Raw genomic sequence first — 21,390 nt, 5'->3', positions numbered from 1 at the left:
GTTGCTCTCCTGAACTGCTGTGTTCCCTCTGGTGAGGGAGACAGTTCCAGGATTCACAGCTAATGATTGTGTTTGGACTTTACTTCCACTGAGTCATGCATTTCAGAACAAGACAAACCTCTCAATTATTTCAAATTCGCGACCTTTCAAAAATAGCCTCATGGCAATGAAGGGTTGGTTCTCTTGCGTGTCCTGTCACCTTCACCGGCCTTCAACTTTTGCATGTTTGTCCCATACCTGACATCAGGCAACCTGAGTAAAAACCCTCTGTTTCCTTTCTTTAGGCTTGACGTCCTTAGTAAAGTGTGGTGGACTTTAGTAAAGTGTCGTGTCACGGTCGAGCTACTGCCTCACAGCGCCAGAGACACGAGTTCAATCCTGACTATGGGTGCGTGCCTGTACCGAGTTTGTACATTCTCCCTGTGACCCGCGTGGGTTTTCTCCGAGATCTTTGCCACATCTTTGGCACCATGACACATCTACTTATGGCCTCAGAAGCATCCTTCGGTTCCCTCTGTTGACCATTTTCCCTCTCACACCTCCCCAGTACATAAGCTCCAGGGTTAAACACGTTACAAACAACTCATCTTCCTTATGATTTTCAAAAATTTCCGACAACGATGGCGTAGCAGTAGAGCTACTGCCTCACAGCGCCAGAGACCCGGGTTCGATCCTGACCACAGGTGCTTGTCTGAACGGAGTTTGTACGTTCCCTCCGTGACCTGCGTGGGTTTATAGACAATAGACAATAGGTGCAGGAGTAGGCCATTCAGCCCTTCGAGCCAGCACCGCCATTCAATGCGATCATGGCTGATCACTCTCAATCAGTACCCCGTTCCTGCCTTCTCCCCATACCCCCTCACTCCGCTATCCTTAAGAGCTCTATCCAGCTCTCTCTTGAAAGCATCCAACGAACTGGCCTCCACTGCCTTCTGAGGCAGAGAATTCCACACCTTCACCACTCTCTGACTGAAAAAGTTCTTCCTCATCTCCGTTCTAAATGGCCTACCCCTTATTCTTAAACTGTGGCCCCTTGTTCTGGACTCCCCCAACATTGGGAACATGTTTCCTACCTCTAATGTGTCCAATCCCCTAATTATCTTATATGTTTCAATAAGATCCCCCCTCATCCTTCTAAATTCCAGTGTATACAAGCCTAATTGCTCCAGCCTTTCAACATACGACAGTCCCGCCATTCCGGGAATTAACCTAGTGAACCTACGCTGCACGCCCTCAATAGCAAGAATATCCTTCCTCAAATTTGGAGACCAAAACTGCACACAGTACTCCAGGTGGGGTCTCACCAGGGCCCGGTACAACTGTAGAAGGACCTCTTTGCTCCTATACTCAACTCCTCTTGTTATGAAGGCCAACATTCCATTGGCTTTCTTCACTGCCTGCTGTACCTGCATGCTTCCTTTCAGTGACTGATGCACTAGGACACCCAGATCTCGTTGAACATCCCCTCTTCCTAACTTGACACCATTCAGATAATAATCTGCTTTTCTATTCTTACTTCCAAAGTGAATAACCTCACACTTATCTACATTAAACTGCATCTGCCATGTATCCGCCCACTCACACAACCTGTCCAAGTCACCCTGCAGCCTTATTGCATCTTCCTCACAATTCACACTACCCCCCAGTTTAGTATCATCTGCAAATTTGCTAATGGTACTTTTAATCCCTTCATCTAAGTCATTAATGTATATCGTAAATAGCTGGGGTCCCAGCACCGAACCTTGCGGTACCCCACTGGTCACTGCCTGCCATTCCGAAAGGGACCCATTTATCCCCACTCTTTGCTTTCTGTCTGTCAACCAACTTTCTATCCATGTCAGTACCCTACCCCCAATACCATGTGCTCTAATTTTGCCCACTAATCTCCTATGTGGGACCTTGTCGAAGGCTTTCTGAAAGTCGAGGTACACCACATCCACTGACTCTCCCCTGTCAATTTTCCTAGTTACATCCTCAAAAAATTCCAGTAGATTTGTCAAGCATGATTTCCCCTTCGTAAATCCATGCTGACTCGGAATGATCCTGTTACTGCTATCCAAATGCTCAGCAATTTCGTCTTTTATAATTGACTCCAGCATCTTCCTCACCACTGATGTCAGACTAACTGGTCTATAATTACCCGTTTTCTCTCTCCCTCCTTTCTTAAAAAGTGGGATAACATTTGCTATCCTCCAATCCACAGGAACTGATCCTGAATCTATAGAACATTGAAAAATGATCTCCAATGCTTCCACTATTTCTAGAGCCACCTCCTTAAGTATCCTGGGATGCAGACCATCAGGCCCTGGGGATTTATCAGCCTTCAGTCCCATCAGTCTACCCAAAACCATTTCCTGCCTAATGTCGATTTCCTTCAGTTCTTCCATCACCCTAGGTTCTCCGGCCCCTAGAACATTTGGGAGATTGTGTGTATCTTCCTCAGTGAAGACAGATCCAAAGTAACGGTTTAACTCGTCTGCCATTTCTTTGTTCCCCATAATAAATTCCCCTGCTTCTGTCTTCAAGGGACCCACATTTGCCTTGACTATTTTTTTCCTCTTCACGTACCTAAAAAAACTTTTGCTATCCTCCTTTATATTATTGGCTAGTTTACCCTCGTACCTCATCTTTTCTCCCCGTATTGCCTTTTTAGTTAACTTTTGTTGCTCTTTAAAAGAGTCCCAATCCTCTGTCTTCCCACTCTTCTTTGCTATGTTATACTTTCTCTCCTTAATTTTTATGCTGTCCTTGACTTCCCTTGTCAGCCACAGGTGTCTCTTACTCCCCTTAGAGTCTTTCCGCCTCTTTGGGATAAATTGATCCTGCAACCTCTGCATTATTCCCAGGAATATCTGCCATTGCTGTTCTACCGTCTTCCCTGCTAGGGCCTCCTTCCAGTCAATTTTGGCCAGCTCCTGCCTCATGCCTCTGTAATCCCCTTTGTCCGAGATCTTCATTTTCATCCCACACTCCAAAGACGTGCAGGTTTGTAGGTTAATTGGCTTGGTCTAAATGCAAATTGCCCCTAGTGTGTGAAGGACAGTGTTAATGTGTGGGGGATCGCTGGGCGGCGCGGGCTCGGCAGACCAAAGGGCTTGTTTCCGCGCTATATCTCTAAACTAAATTAAACGTTGTATCTTTATGAAGATAGACACAAAGTGCTGGAGTGACAGCAGGTCAGGCGGCATCTCTGGAGAAAAAGGATGGGTGACATTTCGGGTTCGGACTGGGTTTTGCCTGTTGTCTCTTCATGACAAGGGTCACTGGTCTTAATGACTACAGGCCTGTCGCACTTACCTCTGTAGTCATGAAGACCTTTGAAAGACTTGTGCTGGCCCAGCTGAAAAACATCACAAACCCCCTGCTGGACCCCCTGCAGTTTGCATACAGGGCCAATAGATCGGTGGACGATGCAGTCAACCTAGGCCTGCACTTCATCCTCCAGCACCTAGACCACAAGGGGACCTATGCCAGGATTCTGTTTGTGGACTTTAGCTCTGCTTTTAACACCATTGTGCCAGAGCTTCCTGCATCTAGACATCCTAATCCCTTAAGAGTTTTATATGTTTCTACAAGATCCTCTCTCATCCTTCTGAATGCCAGTGAATACAAGCCCAGTTGATGCATTCTTCATTAATATGTCAGTCCCGCCATCCCGTTAATTAACACTTAGACACATGAGCCTGCATCTACCATATGTGTGTGTCCAGTTCACCAGGCTTTGCTCCCCCTGAAGTCTCTAACTATCTCAGAGACACACAGAACTGCAGATGCTGCAATCCTGTGCAGAACACAGAATGTTGGAGTAAATGTCCTCAGAGAGCCTTTGGTATTTCTTTGGCATACAAAAATCGGCTCAACCATTGATGAGCCACAGTTAGCTTGAGGCTGAACTTACGCATATTACTGAAGTCATTATTTCAATTCCACTCGCTACTATCCCCACGTATAAAATCTTGTCCTTGGGAATCCCCAGCTGCTGATAAACTTCATTCGCATAAAAATAGATCTGGAACACAGGAAGATCGATTAACAAATGTTGTTCAAGAACTCATAAAATGCAGCTTTAGTCCACAAAATGGGTGGCACAGTGGTGTGGCGGTAGAGCTACTACCTTACAGCGCCAGAGACCCGGGTTCGATCCCGACCACAGGTGCTGTCTGTACAGAGTTTGTACGTTCTCCCCGTGACCTGCGTGGGCTTTCTCCGAGATCTTCGGTCTCCTCCCACACTCCAAAGACGTGCAGGTTTGTAGGTCAGTTGGCTTCAGTATAAATGTAAATGTAAAATTGTCCCTCGTGGGTGTGTAGGATAGCATTAGTGTGCGTGATCACTGGTTGGTGCGGGCTTAGTGGGCCGAAGGGCCTGTTTCCGCACGGTATCTCAAAACTAAACTAAATTAAACCAAAATATTAAACCAAATAAACATTGGCCACGTTTAGGCCTCAGTGACAGCGGGGCCTCGTGGTCGATGATCGTGAGAGGGGAGGGGAAGAACAATGGGGACTCGATGTGGGGGGGGTACTCCAGTTTAGAATCCTCTGCCCGGGGGACAAGTCTGTGTTTGTTTAAGAAAATAACTGCAGATGCTGGTACAAATCGATTTATTCACAAAATGCTGGAGTAACTCAGCGGGTCAGGCAGCATCTCGGGAGAGAAGGAATGGGTGACGTTTCGGGTCGAGGTGAAGGCACGTATCGGGTTCCGGTGAAGGCACTGCGCACACGGCAGCCAGCACGCAGCCGGTTGTCTTTTTCTTTTCGTTTTCACTTTTAATTTCATGTTTTCGTGTACCTTGTGTGTTGTGACTGTCAGCAGACCAATTTCCCTCCGGGAATGAATGAAGTTTCATCGTTATCTTGATCTTTATCATTTTTAATTTGGCAGCAATTTAAGGATTCACTTCCTCAATCTGTTTGTTTTTCAGATCTAGTGATATGAGCTTCACAAGTTAGAGTTCAGCCAGGTTTGAAAAATTGATCCTGTTGTCATCCATAAATAGCCTCTTGATTAAACATGTGTCTGATATTCTGGTGATAGAGGTTGCAACTTAATTTGTGTGCAGTCCACAATTTAGGACCACGTTCTTGTGGGGAAATTGTAGGGGTCATTGCTACTTTAGTTTACATTAGTTTAAATTAGAGATAAGGCGCAGGAACAGGCCCAGCGGCCACTGAATCGGTGGGCCGATCAGCGATCCCCGCACGCCAGCACTATCCCACACACGCTGGGGACAATCTACAACTTTTACAAAGCCAATTAACCTGCAACCCTGTACGTCTTTACAGTGTGTGTGGAAACTGGAGCACCCGGAGAAAAACCCACGCTGGCCACGGGGAGAAGATACAAACTCCGTACAGACAGCACCCGCAGTCAGGATCGAACCCCGGTCTCTGGCACTGTCAGGCAGCAACTCTACCGCTGCGCCACCGTGCTGAGATCGTTTTCACCCAGAGCCAGTGGGCTGGAAGGGCCAGCATTATACCTGATCCCTGGTAGAGATTTATATTTACGTACAATGCCTTCTTGTTGTGATTATGTTTTCCCCCCATTTTCCAGCATTGGGTGCATCTTCCTTGACAACACACACGGCCTTACAATAATAAGCATGTTTCAAGCACTTAAAGCCCGAGTCATTATCCTTGTTTCCCAATTATTCAAACTGGATCAACAATCGCAGCATCCAGCCTCCTGGGCTAACACAATGAGTAACTCAGTAGGTCAGGCAGCATCTCCGGAGAGAAGGAATGGGTGACGTTTCGAGTGGAGACCCTTCTTCAGACTGAGAGTCGGGGGAGAGGGAGACACCGAGACGTGGAAGGGTAAAGTGTGACCACGGGAGTTCACAGGAGACGTAGATCAAGGAAAATGTAGAATTGATCGTTGATCGCTCGGGGAAGCTGACAACAAGGCATACAAAGATAACATTTAATCAGGAGGACAGTCAAACCTGTTGGAGAACTAGGATGGGGGAGGGATGGGGAGAGAGGAAAAGCAAGGGTAAGATAAGATAGGATGTCCCGCCCCCACCTCTGACATCAGTCTAAAGAAGGGTCTCGACCCGAAACGTCACCCATTCCTTCTCTCCCGAGATGCTGCCTGACCCGCTGAGTTACTCCAGCATTTTGTGTCTACCTAGTGATTTAATATTCAGTGTTTAAGAATATCTACTTTATTTTGTATTATGGTGGAGGCTTTGTTTGTATTTTTGTACTGTACATATCATTTTTGTAAATAGTTGATTAAAATTATTTTTGGTTAACAAAAGAAATGATGGGAGTCCACATCACAGAGGATCTGACATGGACAACACACATTGCCGCACTGGTGAGTAAGGCAAAACAGCGCCTTTACCACCTCAGACAGCTGAGGAAATTCAGAGTCTCGCTGAGGATCCTTCAGTGCTTCTACTCTGGGGCTGCAGAGAGCATCTTGTCCGGGAACATCACAGTCTGGTTTGGGAACAGCTCTGCCCAGGACAGGAAGGCTCTGCGGAGAGTAGTGCGTTCGGCTGAACGCACTATGGGAACTACACTCGCCCCCCTGCAGGACCTATACATCAGGAGGTGCAGATCCAGAGCCAGCAACTTTATGGGGGACCCCTACCACCCCAGCAATGGACTGTTCCAGCTGTTACGGTCAGGCAAACGCCTCCGCTGTCACTCTGTGAAAACAGAGGATGAGACGGAGTTTCTTCCCACAGGCCATCAGGACTGTTAACTCTCATATCACCAGGGACTAATTTAATTTACTGTATTAATTTATTTTTTGTGTTAAAATTTTTTTTTCTATTCTGTTTTGTAGTTTAGCACAATCCGCAGGCGTTGCCACTTTCATTTCACTGCAAATCTTGTATATGTATGTGACAAATAAACTTGCCTTGATTTGACTTGACTTGGGAAGATACTCACGATGTTGATGCCACTCAGCTGCATGCCTGCACTGGCAACAATGCCAGTTAGCAGCTGGCACCGCACCGCCTTGTCTGAGAAGAGCTGTAGAAGGTTGCTTTTGGTAACTCCTTGTACCTGAGCCCGCTCCGCCATCATTTCATCGACTTCCTCCGTGAAATCACCCGGACCCCACAATCTCTGGAGAGCTTCAAGGAACAGAAACCGTGTGGGTGAACGGACTGCAACGAACGCTTATCTACAAGGCACTGGCACATTCAATAACAAACTACCAGGGCAATCAGAATCGTGATGCAATGCCCTGCATCCTTTACGTAAAAATAGGTCTGCAACACAGGAAGATCGATGGACAAATGTTGTTCAAGAACTCATGAAATGCAGCTTTAGTCCACTCCTTTAAACAAAATGGCCGGCACGGTGGCTTGGCGGTAGAGCTATTTGTCAAAGGAACTAAAATGATCACCATTTGTTGTGTCTGTTACATTTTACATTCACTTGTTGAACTGATTTGCCAGGTCTCTGCCCAAATTGTACAGGCACTAAGGTCATGGATATTATTTTAGTTTAGCTTAGTTTAGTTTTCGAGATACAGTGCGGAAACAGGCCCTTCGGCCCACCGAGTCCAGCTAACCCCACACACCAGCACCATCCTACACACACCAGGGACAATTTTACATTTATACCAATTCAATTGACCTACAAACCTCTACGTCTTTGGAACGTGGGAGGAAACCGGAGAAAACCCAGGTCGCGGGGAGAACGTACAAACTCTGTCTGGGCAGCACCCGTAGTCAGGTTCCAACCTGGAGCTCTGGCGTTGTCTGAGCTCTAGCAGCTCTACCACTGCGCCACCTTGCTCCAGTTATGTTGTCTGTCTTCCTCAGACAGAGTGAAGTGTAATTGGGGTCAGTGGGGGGAGAGGTCATTGTTTGTGATGGACTGCGCTACATCCACAACTCTCTGCGATGTCTCGCTGCCTCGGGCAGAACAGCTGCCATGACAAGCTGTGATGCATATCCCGACAAAGGATGCTTTCTCCCCGGGTGAACTATAACTCCTCATTTCAGTTCCTTTGACAAATGTCTACAATTGCTGACCTTCCACCGGTAACATTTTCAAATTGATTGAAAGAAAAAGCCGAACCTTTCAATTCTCTGCTGAAAGAAAGAGTGGAAAACAAAGGTGTTTAATTTGGAATAGGGTTTTTTTTTTTAGTTGGTCGTGTAGATGTGCAATCTTGGTGTACAAAATCATGAGAGGAATAGATCGGGTAAACGCACAGAGTCTCTTGTCCAAATGAGCAGAATCGAGAACCCACAGAGGACATAGATTTAACGTGAGGGGGGAAAGATTTAATGGGAACTAACTCCTCTGGCAGTTCATTTCATACACCCACTTGCCTTTTGTGCAAAAAACGTTACCCCTTAAAATCAGATTAAAACTTTCCTCCCTCAGTTTATCCTCTCGATTCCACAACTCTGGGCAAGAGACTCTGTGCGTCTAACTGATCTAGTCCTCTCATGATTTTGTACACCTCTATAAGACCATCCCTCATCCTCCTGCTCTCCAAGGAATAGTCCTAGCCTCCTCAACCTCTCCCTGGAGCTCAGGCCCTCGATTCCTGGCAACATCCTGGTAAATCTTCCCTGCATCCAGCTTGACAACTTGGGTGGCATGTTGGCGCAGTGGTAGAGTTGCTGCCTTACAGCGCTTACAGCGCTTACAGCGCCAGAGACCTGGGTTCAATCCTGGCCACAGGTGCTGTCTGTTCGGAGTTTGTACGTTCCCCCCGTGACCTGCGTGGGTTTTCCCCGAGATCTTCGGTTTCCTCCACACTCCAAAGACGAGCAGTTTTGTAGGTTAATTGGCTTGGTATAAATGTAAAAATTGTCCCTAGTGTGGGATAGTGTGTTAGTGTGCGGGGATCGCTGGTCGGTGTGGATTTGGTGGGCCAAAGGGCCTGTTTCCGTGCTGTATCTCTAAACTAAACTAAACTAAACTAAACATCTTTCCGATATCAGGGTGTCCAAAACTGAACACAGTACTCGAAATATGGTCTCACCATTCTTTGAAGGAGATAAAACAATGGAGATAGACACGAAATGCTGGAGTAAATCAGCGGGACAGGCAGCATCTCTGGAGAGAAGGAGTGGGTGACGTTTCAGGTCAAGACCCTACTTCAGGCTGAAACGTCACCAATTCCTTCTCTCCAGAGATGCTGCCTGTCCCGCTGAGTTACTCCAGCTTTTTGTGCCTATCTTCGGTTTAAACCGGCATCTGCGGTTCCATCCTACATAAAACGATGGAGGTTTGGCCAGCGTGTCAATAGGCCCTCAAGGTCTGATGTGCTGTATTTTCTGCTTCTGGTTGATTCTGGTTGATTATTGCACAAACACCTCATAATTGGTTATCTCGCGCAGGTCGGAGTGAGTGGAGGAGTGATTACATTTTGAAGTGGGCCTGTTTGAGCAGCTTGAGGAGATCTAGTTGCTCAATCCCCTTTTTAAATGACTTAACACTGGGAGCAGCGCGTGTGTTGGGTGGTAACTTATTCCGTTCCCTTATCGTCCGTGGGTAACGGGATCACCACCATCCCACTCACTCACCATCTATGCACAGAGCTCTGTCCCCTTTCTCCATAAGCAGATACCTGGGGCTCTCTGGAAACCAGGGCAGGCTGACCAGTTGAATCAGGGCAGGTAGTCCACTGAAGGCCAGCAATAAGTGCCATTTGTTTTCATCGCCTAGAATTCCCCTGGGACAAAATATAAGAAGGGATTGTTAACGTTGTGATTATCAACTCCACCAAGGTAGCATCCTTCACTAAATGGAGACAACATTGGATTAATTTAGTGTAGAATTAGAGTAAGTGTGTCAGTGTGGTGGGCTCGGTGGGCCAAGGGGATTGATTCCATGCTGTGTCTCTTTATGACTCTATAACTTTATGGCAACTTGAGATTGTTCCCTGGGTACTTCAAAACCGATGAGTATGAACACAGTACGAAAAACAGTTGCTGTAGGATGGCACTGTGGTGTAGTGGTAGAGTTGCTGCCTTACAGTGCAGGAGACCCGGGCTCCATCCAGACTACGGGTGCTGCCTGTATGGAGTTTGTACGTTCTCCCCGTGACCTCGTGGGTTTTCTCCGGGTGCTCCGGTTTCCGCCCACACTCCAAAGACGTGCAGGTTTGTCGGCTTCAGTAAAATTGTAAACAGTCTCGAGTGTGCGTGGGGTAGTGTAAGTGTGCGGGGATCGCTGGTCGGCGCGGACACGGTGGGCCGAAGGGCCGGTTTCCGTGCTGTATCTCTGATCTAAAAAAAAATCTAACCTATGGGGGGGGTGGGGTGGAGAAAGCTAGAAGAGAGGGGGGGGGGGGACAAAGCTGGGCAAGTGATAGGTGGATACAGGTGAGGTTAAGTTGATTGGAAATCCCTGAGAGTGTTTATATTAATTAATTACAGGTCCCGTACAATGGCTCCACTTCAGTTTTCTGTTGAGGTGATATTTGCTTGAGGGAATATACATCTTAAAATAAACAAAATTCAATTTTCCAGTCTTCCAAACATTTTTAAATCTTGGCATTTGTCCCATGGCATATATTTCACAACGCAAAGTGCAACTCAGCTTTCATGGTCTCACTCGTGGAATTACATTCTGGCCATCAGTGCTCCCACAAGCACTTTACATGAAACCACGCGCCTCCACTTATCACGTCTGCCTTCATTGTGGGTCAGCCTTCATTAAAGCAAACCTCACAATGGAGGGGAGCTGTCTTTGCACGTTTAAAACTGCATTTCCCTGCAGCAAGTCCATACTGCGGAACAGAGAATTACAGTGACTTCATTTTGTTATAACTAGCAGTGAACAGAAAATATTAAAGGAAAGGAGACGAGTATCTGACATTGTTGTCACAGTCGTACTGCGTGGGAACAGGCCCTTCGGCCCGGCTAGTCTGTGCCGGCCATCAAATATCAGTCGCCTCACAGGGGGAACATACAAAGTCCGTACAGACAGCACCCGTGGTCAGGATCGAACCCAGGTCTCTGGCGCTGTGAGGCAGCAACTCTACTGCTGTACTGTTATGCCACCCCTTCATGTACACATTTGTGGCAAGATTTGCTGAATAACATGCAAACAAGGTTCTTCACTTTCTCTTTATTGATTGTTTAGTTTAGAGATACACCGTGGAAACAGGCCCTTCGGCCCACCGAGTCCAGGCCGGCCAGTGACCCCCGCACACTAACACTATCCTACACACACGAGGGACAATGTACAATTATACCAAGCCAATTTGCCTATAAACCTGTACGTCTTTGGAGTGTGAGAGGAAACCGGAGATCCCGGAGAAAACCCATGCAAGTCACGAGGAGAACGTACAAACTCCGTACAGACAAGCTCCTGTAGTCAGGATCGAACTCGGGCCTCCGGCACTGTAAGGCAGCAACTCTAGTGTGCCACTGTACCACCTGATTGTTTCATAGATACAGCATGGAAACAGGCCCTTCAGCCCAGCGAGTCCATGCCAACCATTGATCAGTTCTAGTTCTAGTCCACTCTAGTTCTAGGCCCGGGCTACCCCCACTTCCACTGCAGCACCCATTCACTTGTGTCCTACGTGTGGGCGTGCCTTCCGGGCCCGGATTGTCCTCACCAGTCACTTCCGGACCCACAGTCACCAATCCTGCAACTGAAAGTGAAGTCATGGTCGTCTTCGAACCCGAAGGCCGAACAACAACATGTTATCCCACTTGCTTGTCCTCTCCCAGCCCACTAGGGGCAATGCACAGAGGCCCAATCAACCTGCAAACACACATGTCTTTGGGATGTGGATGGAAACATGAGCTCCCGGAGGAAACCCACATGGCCATCGGGGAAACGTGCAGACGGCATGCCGACACCAGCTGAGGTGAGGATCGAACCTGGGTCTCTGGTGCTGTGAGACCGCGGCTCTCCCGGCTGAGCCACTGCGCCACCCCTGATACACGTGACAATGATGCACCAATACAATACCAATGCCAAGTCATGCAAGGTGAGTTCAGTTAAACTAATGATTCAAGCATTACCTGAGGCCAACCACCAAGCCCATGCACTTGCCAATGGCGTTGAATACAGCGCGGGTCAGACACACAGCTCCTCGCAATTCCTTCGGTGCCGTTTCTCCAAGGTACAAGCCATGGGCAACCAACCCAATACCTTTTACAAAGGAACAGAGTAGACAATGGTACATCCGCAATATTGAACATTGGTGCCAGCAAAATGGCTTCTACATATTCAAAGGAATATGTAGTGTTAAGTGTGGAGTGTTAAGTGTGGGATGGAACTGCAGATGCTGGTTTACACCGAAGTGCTGGAGTAACTCAGCGGGTCAGGCAGCATCTCTGGAGAGAAGGGATAGGTGACGTTTCCGGTCGAGACCCTTCTTCAGGGTCTACGGAGTCTGACCCGAAACGTCAGCCATTCCTTTTTCTCCAGAGATGCTGCCTGTCCCGCTGAGTTACTCCAGCTTCTTGTGTCTATTTAGGGAGGGATCCAGACTGCCGTCAGGAAAGCAGAGGTGAATTCCCTCGGCAGGTTTGGTTTAGTTTAGTTTAGGGATACAACGCGGAAACAGGCCCTTCGGCCCACCGAGTCCGCGCCGACCAGCGATCCCTGCACATTAACACTACCCTACACACACTGGGGACCATTTTACATTAATACAATTATACCAAGCCAATTAACCCACAAACCTGTACGTCTTTGGAGTGTGGGAGGAAACCGAAGATCTCGGACAAAGCCCACGCAGGTCACGGGGAGAACGTACAAACTCCGTACGGATAAGCACCGTAGTCGGGATTGAACCCGGGTCTCTGGCGCTGTGAGGCAGTAGCTCTACCGCTGCTCCACCGTGCCGGTCAAGGTAGTAGGGATGGCACTTCCCAGTCAGGTGTCCCAGGTACAGGGAGCGTGAGCTCACCAGGATCGCCCTGTCTGAGCTCTGAGAGGCGTTGATTAGAAAGCACGCCCCACCGTCCTCTAACCTTGCCCGAAGATGCTGCAGGTTGCAGTGCAGTACATCACAGGGTGGTGAGGCAGCAGTGTGACTCTGAGCACCCGTGGCCAAGGCAGAGTCTCCTGTCTCCCTTCTCAACACTTTGTCGGCACCGGGCCTGCACTCGCTGGAGTTTAGAAGAATGAGGGGAGGGGGACCTCATTGAAACATACAGAACAGTGAAAGGCTTGGATGGAGTTGATGTGGAGTGGATGTTTCCACTAGTGGGAGATTCTAGGACTAGAGGTCATAGCCTCAGAATTAAAGGACGTTCTTTTGGGAAGGAGACGAGGAGAAATTTCTTTGGTCAGAGGGTGGTGAATCTGTGGAATTCTTTACCACAGAAGGCTGTGGAGGCCAAGTCAGTGGATATTTTTAAGGCAGAGATGGATAGATTCTTGATTAGTGCAGGTGTCAGGGGTTCTGGGGAGAAGGCAGGAGGATGGGGTTAGGGGGGAGAGATAGATCAGCCATGATTGAATGGCGGAGTAGACTTGATGGGCCGAATGGTTTCATTCTTCTCCTATCACTCATGACTTTATAACACTTGATGGCTATCGTTTTGCTTTCTGAAGACAAAGGTTTTTGGGACCGTAAACAAAGTAGGCCATTACCTGTGGCAACTCCATAGAGAAATCGTCCGACTACAATCATCTCGAATGACCTCGCCATCTTGCTGAATCCCATGATGAATGCCGAGGCGATTGCCACCAGGTTATTCCACAGCAGCGACCTCTTCCTGAAGCACAAGTGCACGTTCTTTAGGTTGGTCACATACTGACGTTTTCACGATGCAATCACAAAAGGTCATTTATCCTAATTTAGAAGAGTACTAGACCAAGTGGGCCCAAACCTCTCCTGCATTGGTGCAGCACACTCTCCTCCCACCGTCCCCTCACCCCTCCCCCCTCCCCCTCCCCTCCCCTCCTTCCCCATCCCCTCTCCCCCACTCTATCCTCAACCGCCTCATCCTCCCACTTTCCCCCTCCCATCCTCCCCCTCCCTCTACCCCCTCCCTCCCCCTCCCATCCTCCCCCTCCCTCTACCCCCTCCCTCCCCCTCCCCTTCCCCTTCCTTCTCCCCCACTCCATCCTCAACCCTCTTATCCTCCCACTTTCCCGCTCCCTCCCCCCCTTCCTCCCCCCTCCCTCCACCCCCTACCCTCCCTCCCCCTCCTTCCCCCCTCCTCCCTCCTTCCCTCCACACCCCTCCCTCCCTCCCCCACCCTTCCTCCTCCTCCCCCTTCCCCTCCCCCTTCCCTCTCCCCCCTCCCTCCCCCCCCCATTCCATCCCCCTCAACCCCCCTTATCCTCCCCCCCTTCCCTCCCTAGGAGATAGATTTAAACTTTAAAATGTGAATAACTTTTAAAATATAACACCGATTTCAATGAAACTTCTTCCCCATTAGCACCAAAGGGACGATGGTGAGTAAGGTGGGCCTAAAATTGTTGTGCTATCGTGTACCGTTTTGGCTGTAGTTCAGGAACAAACAAACAAACAAACGAGAGTTTTAGTGTATAGATAGATAGAGATTGAGTATTGAAGTTGGGAGGTGATGCTGCAGTTGTATAAAATGTTGGTGAGGTCGCATTTAGAGTATTGTGTACAGTTCTGGGCGCCGTGTTATGGGAACGATGTTGGCAAGCTGGAAAGGGTGCAGAGAAGATTTACAAGGATGTTGTCAAGTTAGGAGGAGGGGGAGTTCAACGAGATCTGGGTGTCCTAGTGCATCAGTCAATGAAAGGAAGCATGCAGGTTCAGCAGGCAGTGAAGAAAGCCAATGGAATGTTGGCCTTCGTAACAAGAGGAGTTGAGTATAGGAGCAGAGAGGTCCTTCTACAGTTGTACCGGGCCCTGGTGAGACCGCACCTGGAGTACTGTGTGCAGTTTTGGTCTCCAAATTTGAGGAAGGATATTCTTGCTATGGAGGGCGTGCAGCGTAGGTTCACTAGGTTGGTTCCCGGAATGGCGGGACTGTCGTATGTTGAAAGGCTGGAGCGATTGGGCTTGTATACACTGGAATTTAGAAGGATGAGGGGGGATCTTATTGAAACATATAAGATAATTAGGGGATTGGACACATTAGAGGCAGATAACATGTTCTCAATGTTGGGGGAGTCCAGAACAAGGGGCCACAGTTTGAGAATAAGGGGTAGGCCATTTAGAACGGAGATGAGGAAGAACTTTTTCAGTCAGAGGGTGGTGAAGGTGTGGAATTCTCTGCCTCAGAAGGCAGTGGAGGCCAGTTCGTTGGATGCTTTCAAGAGAGAGCTGGATAGAGCTCTTAAGGATAGCGGAGTGAGGGGGTATGGGGAGAAGGCTGGAACGGGGTACTGATTGAGAGTGATCAGCCATGATCGCATTGAATGGCAGTGCTGGCTCGAAGGGCTGAATGGCCTACTCCTGCACCTATTGTCTATTGTCTATTGACTCGAGGGTCTGAGCAACAGGGAGAGGTTGAGCAGGCTGGGTCTCTATTCCTTGGAGCGCAGGAGGATGAGGGGTGATCTTATTGAGGTGTACAAAATCATGAGAGGAATAGATCGGGTAGATGCACAGAGTCTCTTGCCCAGAGTAGGTGAATCGAGGACCAGAGGACATAGGCTTAAGGTGAAGGGGGAAAGATTAAATAGGAATCTGAGGGGTAACGTTTGCATACAAAGGGTGGTGGGTGTGTGGAACAAGCTGCCAGAGGAGGTAGTTGAAGCAGGGACTATCCCAACATTTAAGAAACAGTTCGACAGGTACATGGATAGGATAGGTTTGGAGGGTATATGGACCAAACGCGGGCAAGGTGGGACTAGTGTAGCTGGGACATGTTGGTCAGTGTGGGCAAGATGGGCCGGGCCCCTGATGAAGATTTTAGTTTAGTTTAGTTTAGTCGTTGGAGTGTGGGAGGAGACTGGAGATCATGGGGTAAAGCCCACGCAGGTCACGGGGAGAACGTACAAACTCCGTACAGAGATGCGCCCGTAGTCAGGAGCGAGCCCGTGTCTCTGGCACTGCGAGGCAGCAACTCTACCGCTGCGCCACCGTGTCACCCCGAACTAAACCAAGGCAGGTTGTAAATGGAGACAAATTAAGAGCAGGTGGTGCCAAGCCTGGCCACGTCACCTCCCGTCTGGCGATCTTACCTTCCGTATCTCACCGTTAAAACTGCAGCAAATTGTGCCCCCACAAACCCTCCAACTGGGTACACAGCTACAATGAAGGACCACAGGAGCATTAATGAATACTCCTGCAGCGGAGTATCGTAGCGATCGATCCACGTTTCATTGATGAAGGCCTTAATGTACTGGAAGGAGAGGTAATAGGGCACAGGAGATCAACACTACGATACGATGCGATACGTCACGATAAAACTTTATTCATCCCCCCCCCCCCCCCCCCCCCCCGGATGGGAAATTGGTCTGCCAACAGTCACAACGCACAACAAGGTACACGGAAAACTTGAAATTAAAATTAAATTGAAGGTGAGAAGATGAAGGAAAGATAAAGACAAGCGGCTGTTGGCTGGCTGCTGTGTGCGCAGCACCTTAACCGGAACAAACGAACAAACAAACACAGGCTTAGCCCCCGGGCAGAGCATTGTAAAACCAGAGTGCACCCCCCCCCTCCCCTTCCCCCACACCGGGTCCCCCTTTGTTCTTCCACAGTCCCTCACGGTCGTCCACCAACGCCGGGTCGTCCATTAAACTGCAATATAATTTCAGGCATCTTCGAGGACCACTGTGATTGTTGGTGAGGGTATCAGTATTAGAAATACCATGTTCATAAGGTCCAGGAGCAGAATTAGGCCATTCGGCCCATCAAGTCTACTCCGCCATTCGATCGTGGCTGCTCTATCTTTCCCTCTCAACCCCATTCCCCTGCCTTCTCCCCATAACCCCTGACACCCGTACTAATCAAGAATCTGTCAATCTCCACTTTAAAGGCAGGAGAATGAGGTCAGGAAGGAGAGATAGATCAGCCGTGATTAAATGGCGGAATAGACTTTGATGGGCCGAATGGCCTAATTCTGCTCCTGTTACTTATGACCTTACGAAACACCCCATGCCCTTCTTACCTCTGATGGTGAATTTATGGCGGAGACGTTGAACCCAAACTGGAAGCTCCCACCGATTCCCACCACGAAGATGAACAAGAAAAACTTCCTTCGCAGAAACTGCAAATTAAAAACCGAGCCGTGATTATTGCTGAGGCCAGTAATAAGCCCAGGCAAAGACAGAGAGAGCAGTGCTGAAGCCAGCACATGGCCTTCTGAACCTGCTCCACCATCCGTCAATGTGCCGCTCAATCTTCTGTGTCAGCACCATTTTCCTGAAATCCCCCGCGTTCCTTTAATTCCCTTAATGCCCCGTGATTTATTCATCTCTATTTTTTTTTTAAACAAAGGCTCATGACTCTGAGTGAAGAAATTACTCTCATTACAGTCGTGAACAAATTGCTCCTCGTGTTCAGACTGTGCCCTGCATTTCTCGGTCCACGTGACATTCAACCAGTATTGAGCCCGTTAAGCCCTGTAAGAATTGTGTCGAACTGCTCCTGCTTCTAAATTATAAAGGAGATAGCCCCGATCTATTCTATCTCTCCCCATGCCTCGTCACTCATCCCTCGAATAGTGAAAGGCCTGGACAGAGTGGATGTGGAGAGGTGGGAGAGTCTAGGACCAGAGGCCACAGCCTCAGAATAAAAGGACGTACCTCTAGAAAGCTGATGAGGAGCAGTTTCTTGAGTCAGAGGGTGGTGAATCTGTGGAATTCTTAGCCACAGAAGGCTGTGGAGGCCAAATTTATGGATATATTTTTTATTAAGGTGGAGATTGATAGATTCTTGATTAGTATGGGTGTCAGGGGTTATGGGGAGAATGGGGTTGAGAGGGAAAGATAGATCAGCCCTGGTTAAATGGCAGAGTGGACCTGATGGGGCCGAATGGCCTCATTCTTCTACTGCAGCTTCTGAACTCATGAGCTGGAATCAGTGAATCTTTGGGGTGCTCCCTCTTTGGCTAGTAATTCTTCCTGAAGTAAGGAGAATAAAACTGTCCACAATACTCCGGATGTAGTCCATGCAGGGCCATGTACTCCAGTCTAACGGAGACTCCCGACTCAAAAGGGCATCGAAAAATTCCCACATGGGTGTTGCCTGGTCCTGAAGCAGAACGGCATGGTTTGGGAACGGCTCATCCAAGAAGGCCCAGCCGCACAGCTTCAGAGTTGCTGCCTAATAGCGTGGTAGACTCGGCACTGTCAAAGCCGCCACAGCCAGACATCAAACCAGCTTTTTTCCCTACGAGCAGTAGCTCTACTCAACAACCGAAAGTCTGTAGCTTCCTTTTGCTCTGGTGTTTTATTTCACTCACATGTTTAAACTATAACGTTTTATTGTTAATGTTTTAGAGTTTTTATGTTTTATTCTTCATTGTTTACTGTACGCCGTGTTGTTACTTGCGAGCAAAGCACCGAGGCCAATAAAACTTATTCCAAAAAAATAAAACTTATTCGACACGTGTTCAATCCTGACTACTTTAAAAAAAAAATTTTTTAATATCAAAGTTTTATTCCAAAGAAAACCATACAAACATACTAAGCAAAATGTGATCAAACAAAAGCCGCCTGTATCGGCAGTTTACAAAATAAACAATTATCACATTAAAATCCCGCCATCTCTGTCAACAATACATTCGACCCCCCGCGGCGACCAGCGTTCACGTAAGGCCTCCAGAGTCCCCGGGACACGTGGGCACGGACGTAAGCCCGGAACAGGCAGTTCAATCCTGACTACGGGTGCTGTCTGTACGGAGATTGCACGCTCTGCCTGTGCTTCGGGTGCTCCGGTTTCCTCCCACGTTCCAAAAATGTAGTTTTGTCGGATAATAATAATAATAATAATAATAATAATAATAATAATAATAATAATAATAATAATAATAATAATAATAATAATAATAATAATAATAATAATAATCTCCTTTATTTGTCCCACACCGGGGAAATTTCCAGAGTTACAGCCTCAGAAGGCAGTGGAGGCCAATTCTCTGAATGCATTTAAGAGAGAGCTAGATAGAGCTCTTAAGGATAGCGGAGTCAGGGGGTATGGGGAGAAGGCAGGAACGGGGTACTGATTGAGAATGATCAGCCATGATCACATTGAATGGTGGTGCTGGCTCGAAGGGCCGAATGGCCTACTCCTGCACCTATTGTCTATTGATAGCAAGAGACATTCATTATAAATAAAAATAAAGATAAGGATAATCGTCATCATTTACTGTGTTTTTTTTACTGTTAACTGGTCTGTTGACTAGTCTGCTGGGAGCAGTGCTGGTTGTGCAGTCTCACAGCAGCGGGAAGGAAGGACCTCCGATATCTCTCCACGCACTTGGGGTGAAGGAGTCCGTCACTGAAGGAGTTACTCAGTGCAGTGACAGTGTCCTGCATGGGGTGGGAGTTTGGCTTCAGTTAAATTATACATTGCCCCTGGAGTGCAGGGTAGTGCCGGTGGTCGCTGGTCGGCTGGGGACTTGGTAGGAGAATGGTATGTTTCCACAATGTATCTCCAAACTCTCAAGTCCAAAGACCAGGAGAAATCGCAGAGAGTTGTGTTGTGTAGGCTTGTATACACTGGAATTTAGAAGGATGAGAGGGGATCTTATCGAAACGTATAAGATTATTAAGGGGTTGGACACGTTAGAGGCAGGAAACATGTTCCCAACGTTGGGGGAGTCCAGAACAAGGGGCCACAGTTTAAGAATAAGGGGTAGGCCATTTAGAACTGAGATGAGAAAAAACTTTTTCAGTCAGAGAGTTGTGAATCTGTGGAATTCTCTGCCTCAGAAGGCAGTGGAGGCCAATTCTCTGAATGCATTCAAGAGAGAGCTAGATAGAGCTCATAAGGATAGTGGAGTCAGGGGGTATGGGGAGAAGGCAGGAACGGGGTACTGGTTGAGAATGATCAGCCATGATCACATTGAATGGCGGTGCTGGTTCGAAGGGCCGAATGGCCTCCTCCTGCACCTATTGTCTATTGTGGACGCAGCCCAGACCATCACGCAAATCAACTTCCCTTCCATTGACTCCATCTACACTTATTTTTCATATTTTCATATTTCATATTTCAGATACAGCGCGGAAACAGGCCTTTTCGGCCCACCAAGTCCGCACCGCCCAGCGATCCCCGCACATTAACACTATCCTACACACACTAGGGACAATTTTTTACATTTACCCAGTCAATTAACCTACATACCTGCACGTCTTTGGAGTGTGGGAGGAAACCGAAGATCTCGGAGAAAACCCACGCAGGTCACGGGGAGAACGTACAAACTCCGTACAGACGGTGCCCGTAGTCAGGATCGAACCTGTCTCCGGCGCTGCATTCGCTGTAAAGCAGCAACTCTACCGTTGCGCCACCGTGCCGCCTCGGCAAGGCCAGCAGCCTGATAGAGGACGAGTCGCACCCCGGCCACTCCCTCTCCTCCCCTCTCCCATCGGGCAAGAGGCACAGAAATGTGAAGACGCACACCTCCAGATTCAGGGACTGTTTCTTCCTGGCTGTTATCAGGCAACTGAACTGTCCTCTCACCAGCTAGAGTGTGGTCCCAACCTAACCTTTCCCTCTTTGCAGACCTTTGAACTATATTTAATTGGACTTTATCTTTGCACTCATTTTGTACTCTTTTTCTTGAATCATGTATAGTCTTCTCTTTGACAGGATAGCATGCAAACAAAAGCTTTTCACTGTACCTCGGCACGTGCGACAATAGTAAACTAAACTAAACTACAGACAACTGAAATCGATGTAGTTACTCCATCGCTTTGCGTTTTGCTCAAGATTTCAGCATCTGCAGTTCCTGGTGTTTCTAAGATTTCCTGACTCCTGTCATCAAACCATCTCATAACAAAAGGCGAACAAGCCATTTGCCCTCCCAATCTCTAGACTTTAGTGCAGAAGATACAGCACGGAAACAGGCCCTTCAGCCCACCGAGTCCGTGCCGCCAGTGATCACTGTACACTAGCACTATCCTGCTCAATGGGGACAATTTACAACTTACCGAGACCAATTAACCTACAAACCTGGACGTCTTTGGAGTGTGGAAGGAAACCGGAGCTCCCGGAGAAAGCCCACGCGGTCACAGGGAGAACGTACAAACTCCGTATGGACAGCACCCGTAGTCAGGATTGAACCGGGGTCTCTGGCGCTGCGAGGCAGCAACTCTACTGCTGCGCCACCATGCCGCCCATATCTCTTATGTACCTACATGTTGGCCTCTGCGACTTGGGTAGACGCACAACGTCCATTTGGACATCAACATCACTCAATCTTTAGTCATTGAACTACACTCAGACCCCCTGAAGTCTTTATATCCTCCTGTGTACTCACAATGCAGCCCAGTTTAGCGTGGACAATGGACTTGGACAAGTAGAGTTATAGAGTCAGTGTGGAAACAG

At 48.2% G+C, this 21,390-nt stretch overlaps 1 protein-coding gene across 1 annotated transcript in view; it reads right to left on the bottom strand.

Moving 5' to 3' along the window:
* LOC144605643 (solute carrier family 2, facilitated glucose transporter member 11-like) overlaps nt 1-21,390 on the bottom strand; it is a 39,263-nt gene that overhangs the window by 5,976 nt on the left and 11,897 nt on the right. The window contains exons 3-9 of the mRNA XM_078421087.1: nt 17,009-17,107; nt 16,077-16,237; nt 13,557-13,681; nt 11,975-12,104; nt 9,518-9,666; nt 6,912-7,099; nt 3,899-4,009 (exon numbers count right to left, since the gene is read on the bottom strand). Of these exons, the coding sequence (XP_078277213.1) occupies nt 3,899-4,009; nt 6,912-7,099; nt 9,518-9,666; nt 11,975-12,104; nt 13,557-13,681; nt 16,077-16,237; nt 17,009-17,107 (963 nt within the window). The remainder of the gene's footprint in view (nt 1-3,898; nt 4,010-6,911; nt 7,100-9,517; nt 9,667-11,974; nt 12,105-13,556; nt 13,682-16,076; nt 16,238-17,008; nt 17,108-21,390) is intronic.

Source organism: Rhinoraja longicauda, chromosome 25 (assembly GCF_053455715.1).
Source record: "Rhinoraja longicauda isolate Sanriku21f chromosome 25, sRhiLon1.1, whole genome shotgun sequence".
Lineage (NCBI taxonomy): Eukaryota > Metazoa > Chordata > Chondrichthyes > Rajiformes > Arhynchobatidae > Rhinoraja > Rhinoraja longicauda.
The sequence above is the reverse complement of the archived record's forward strand: the minus strand, read 5'-3'. Positions and strand labels throughout refer to the sequence as shown.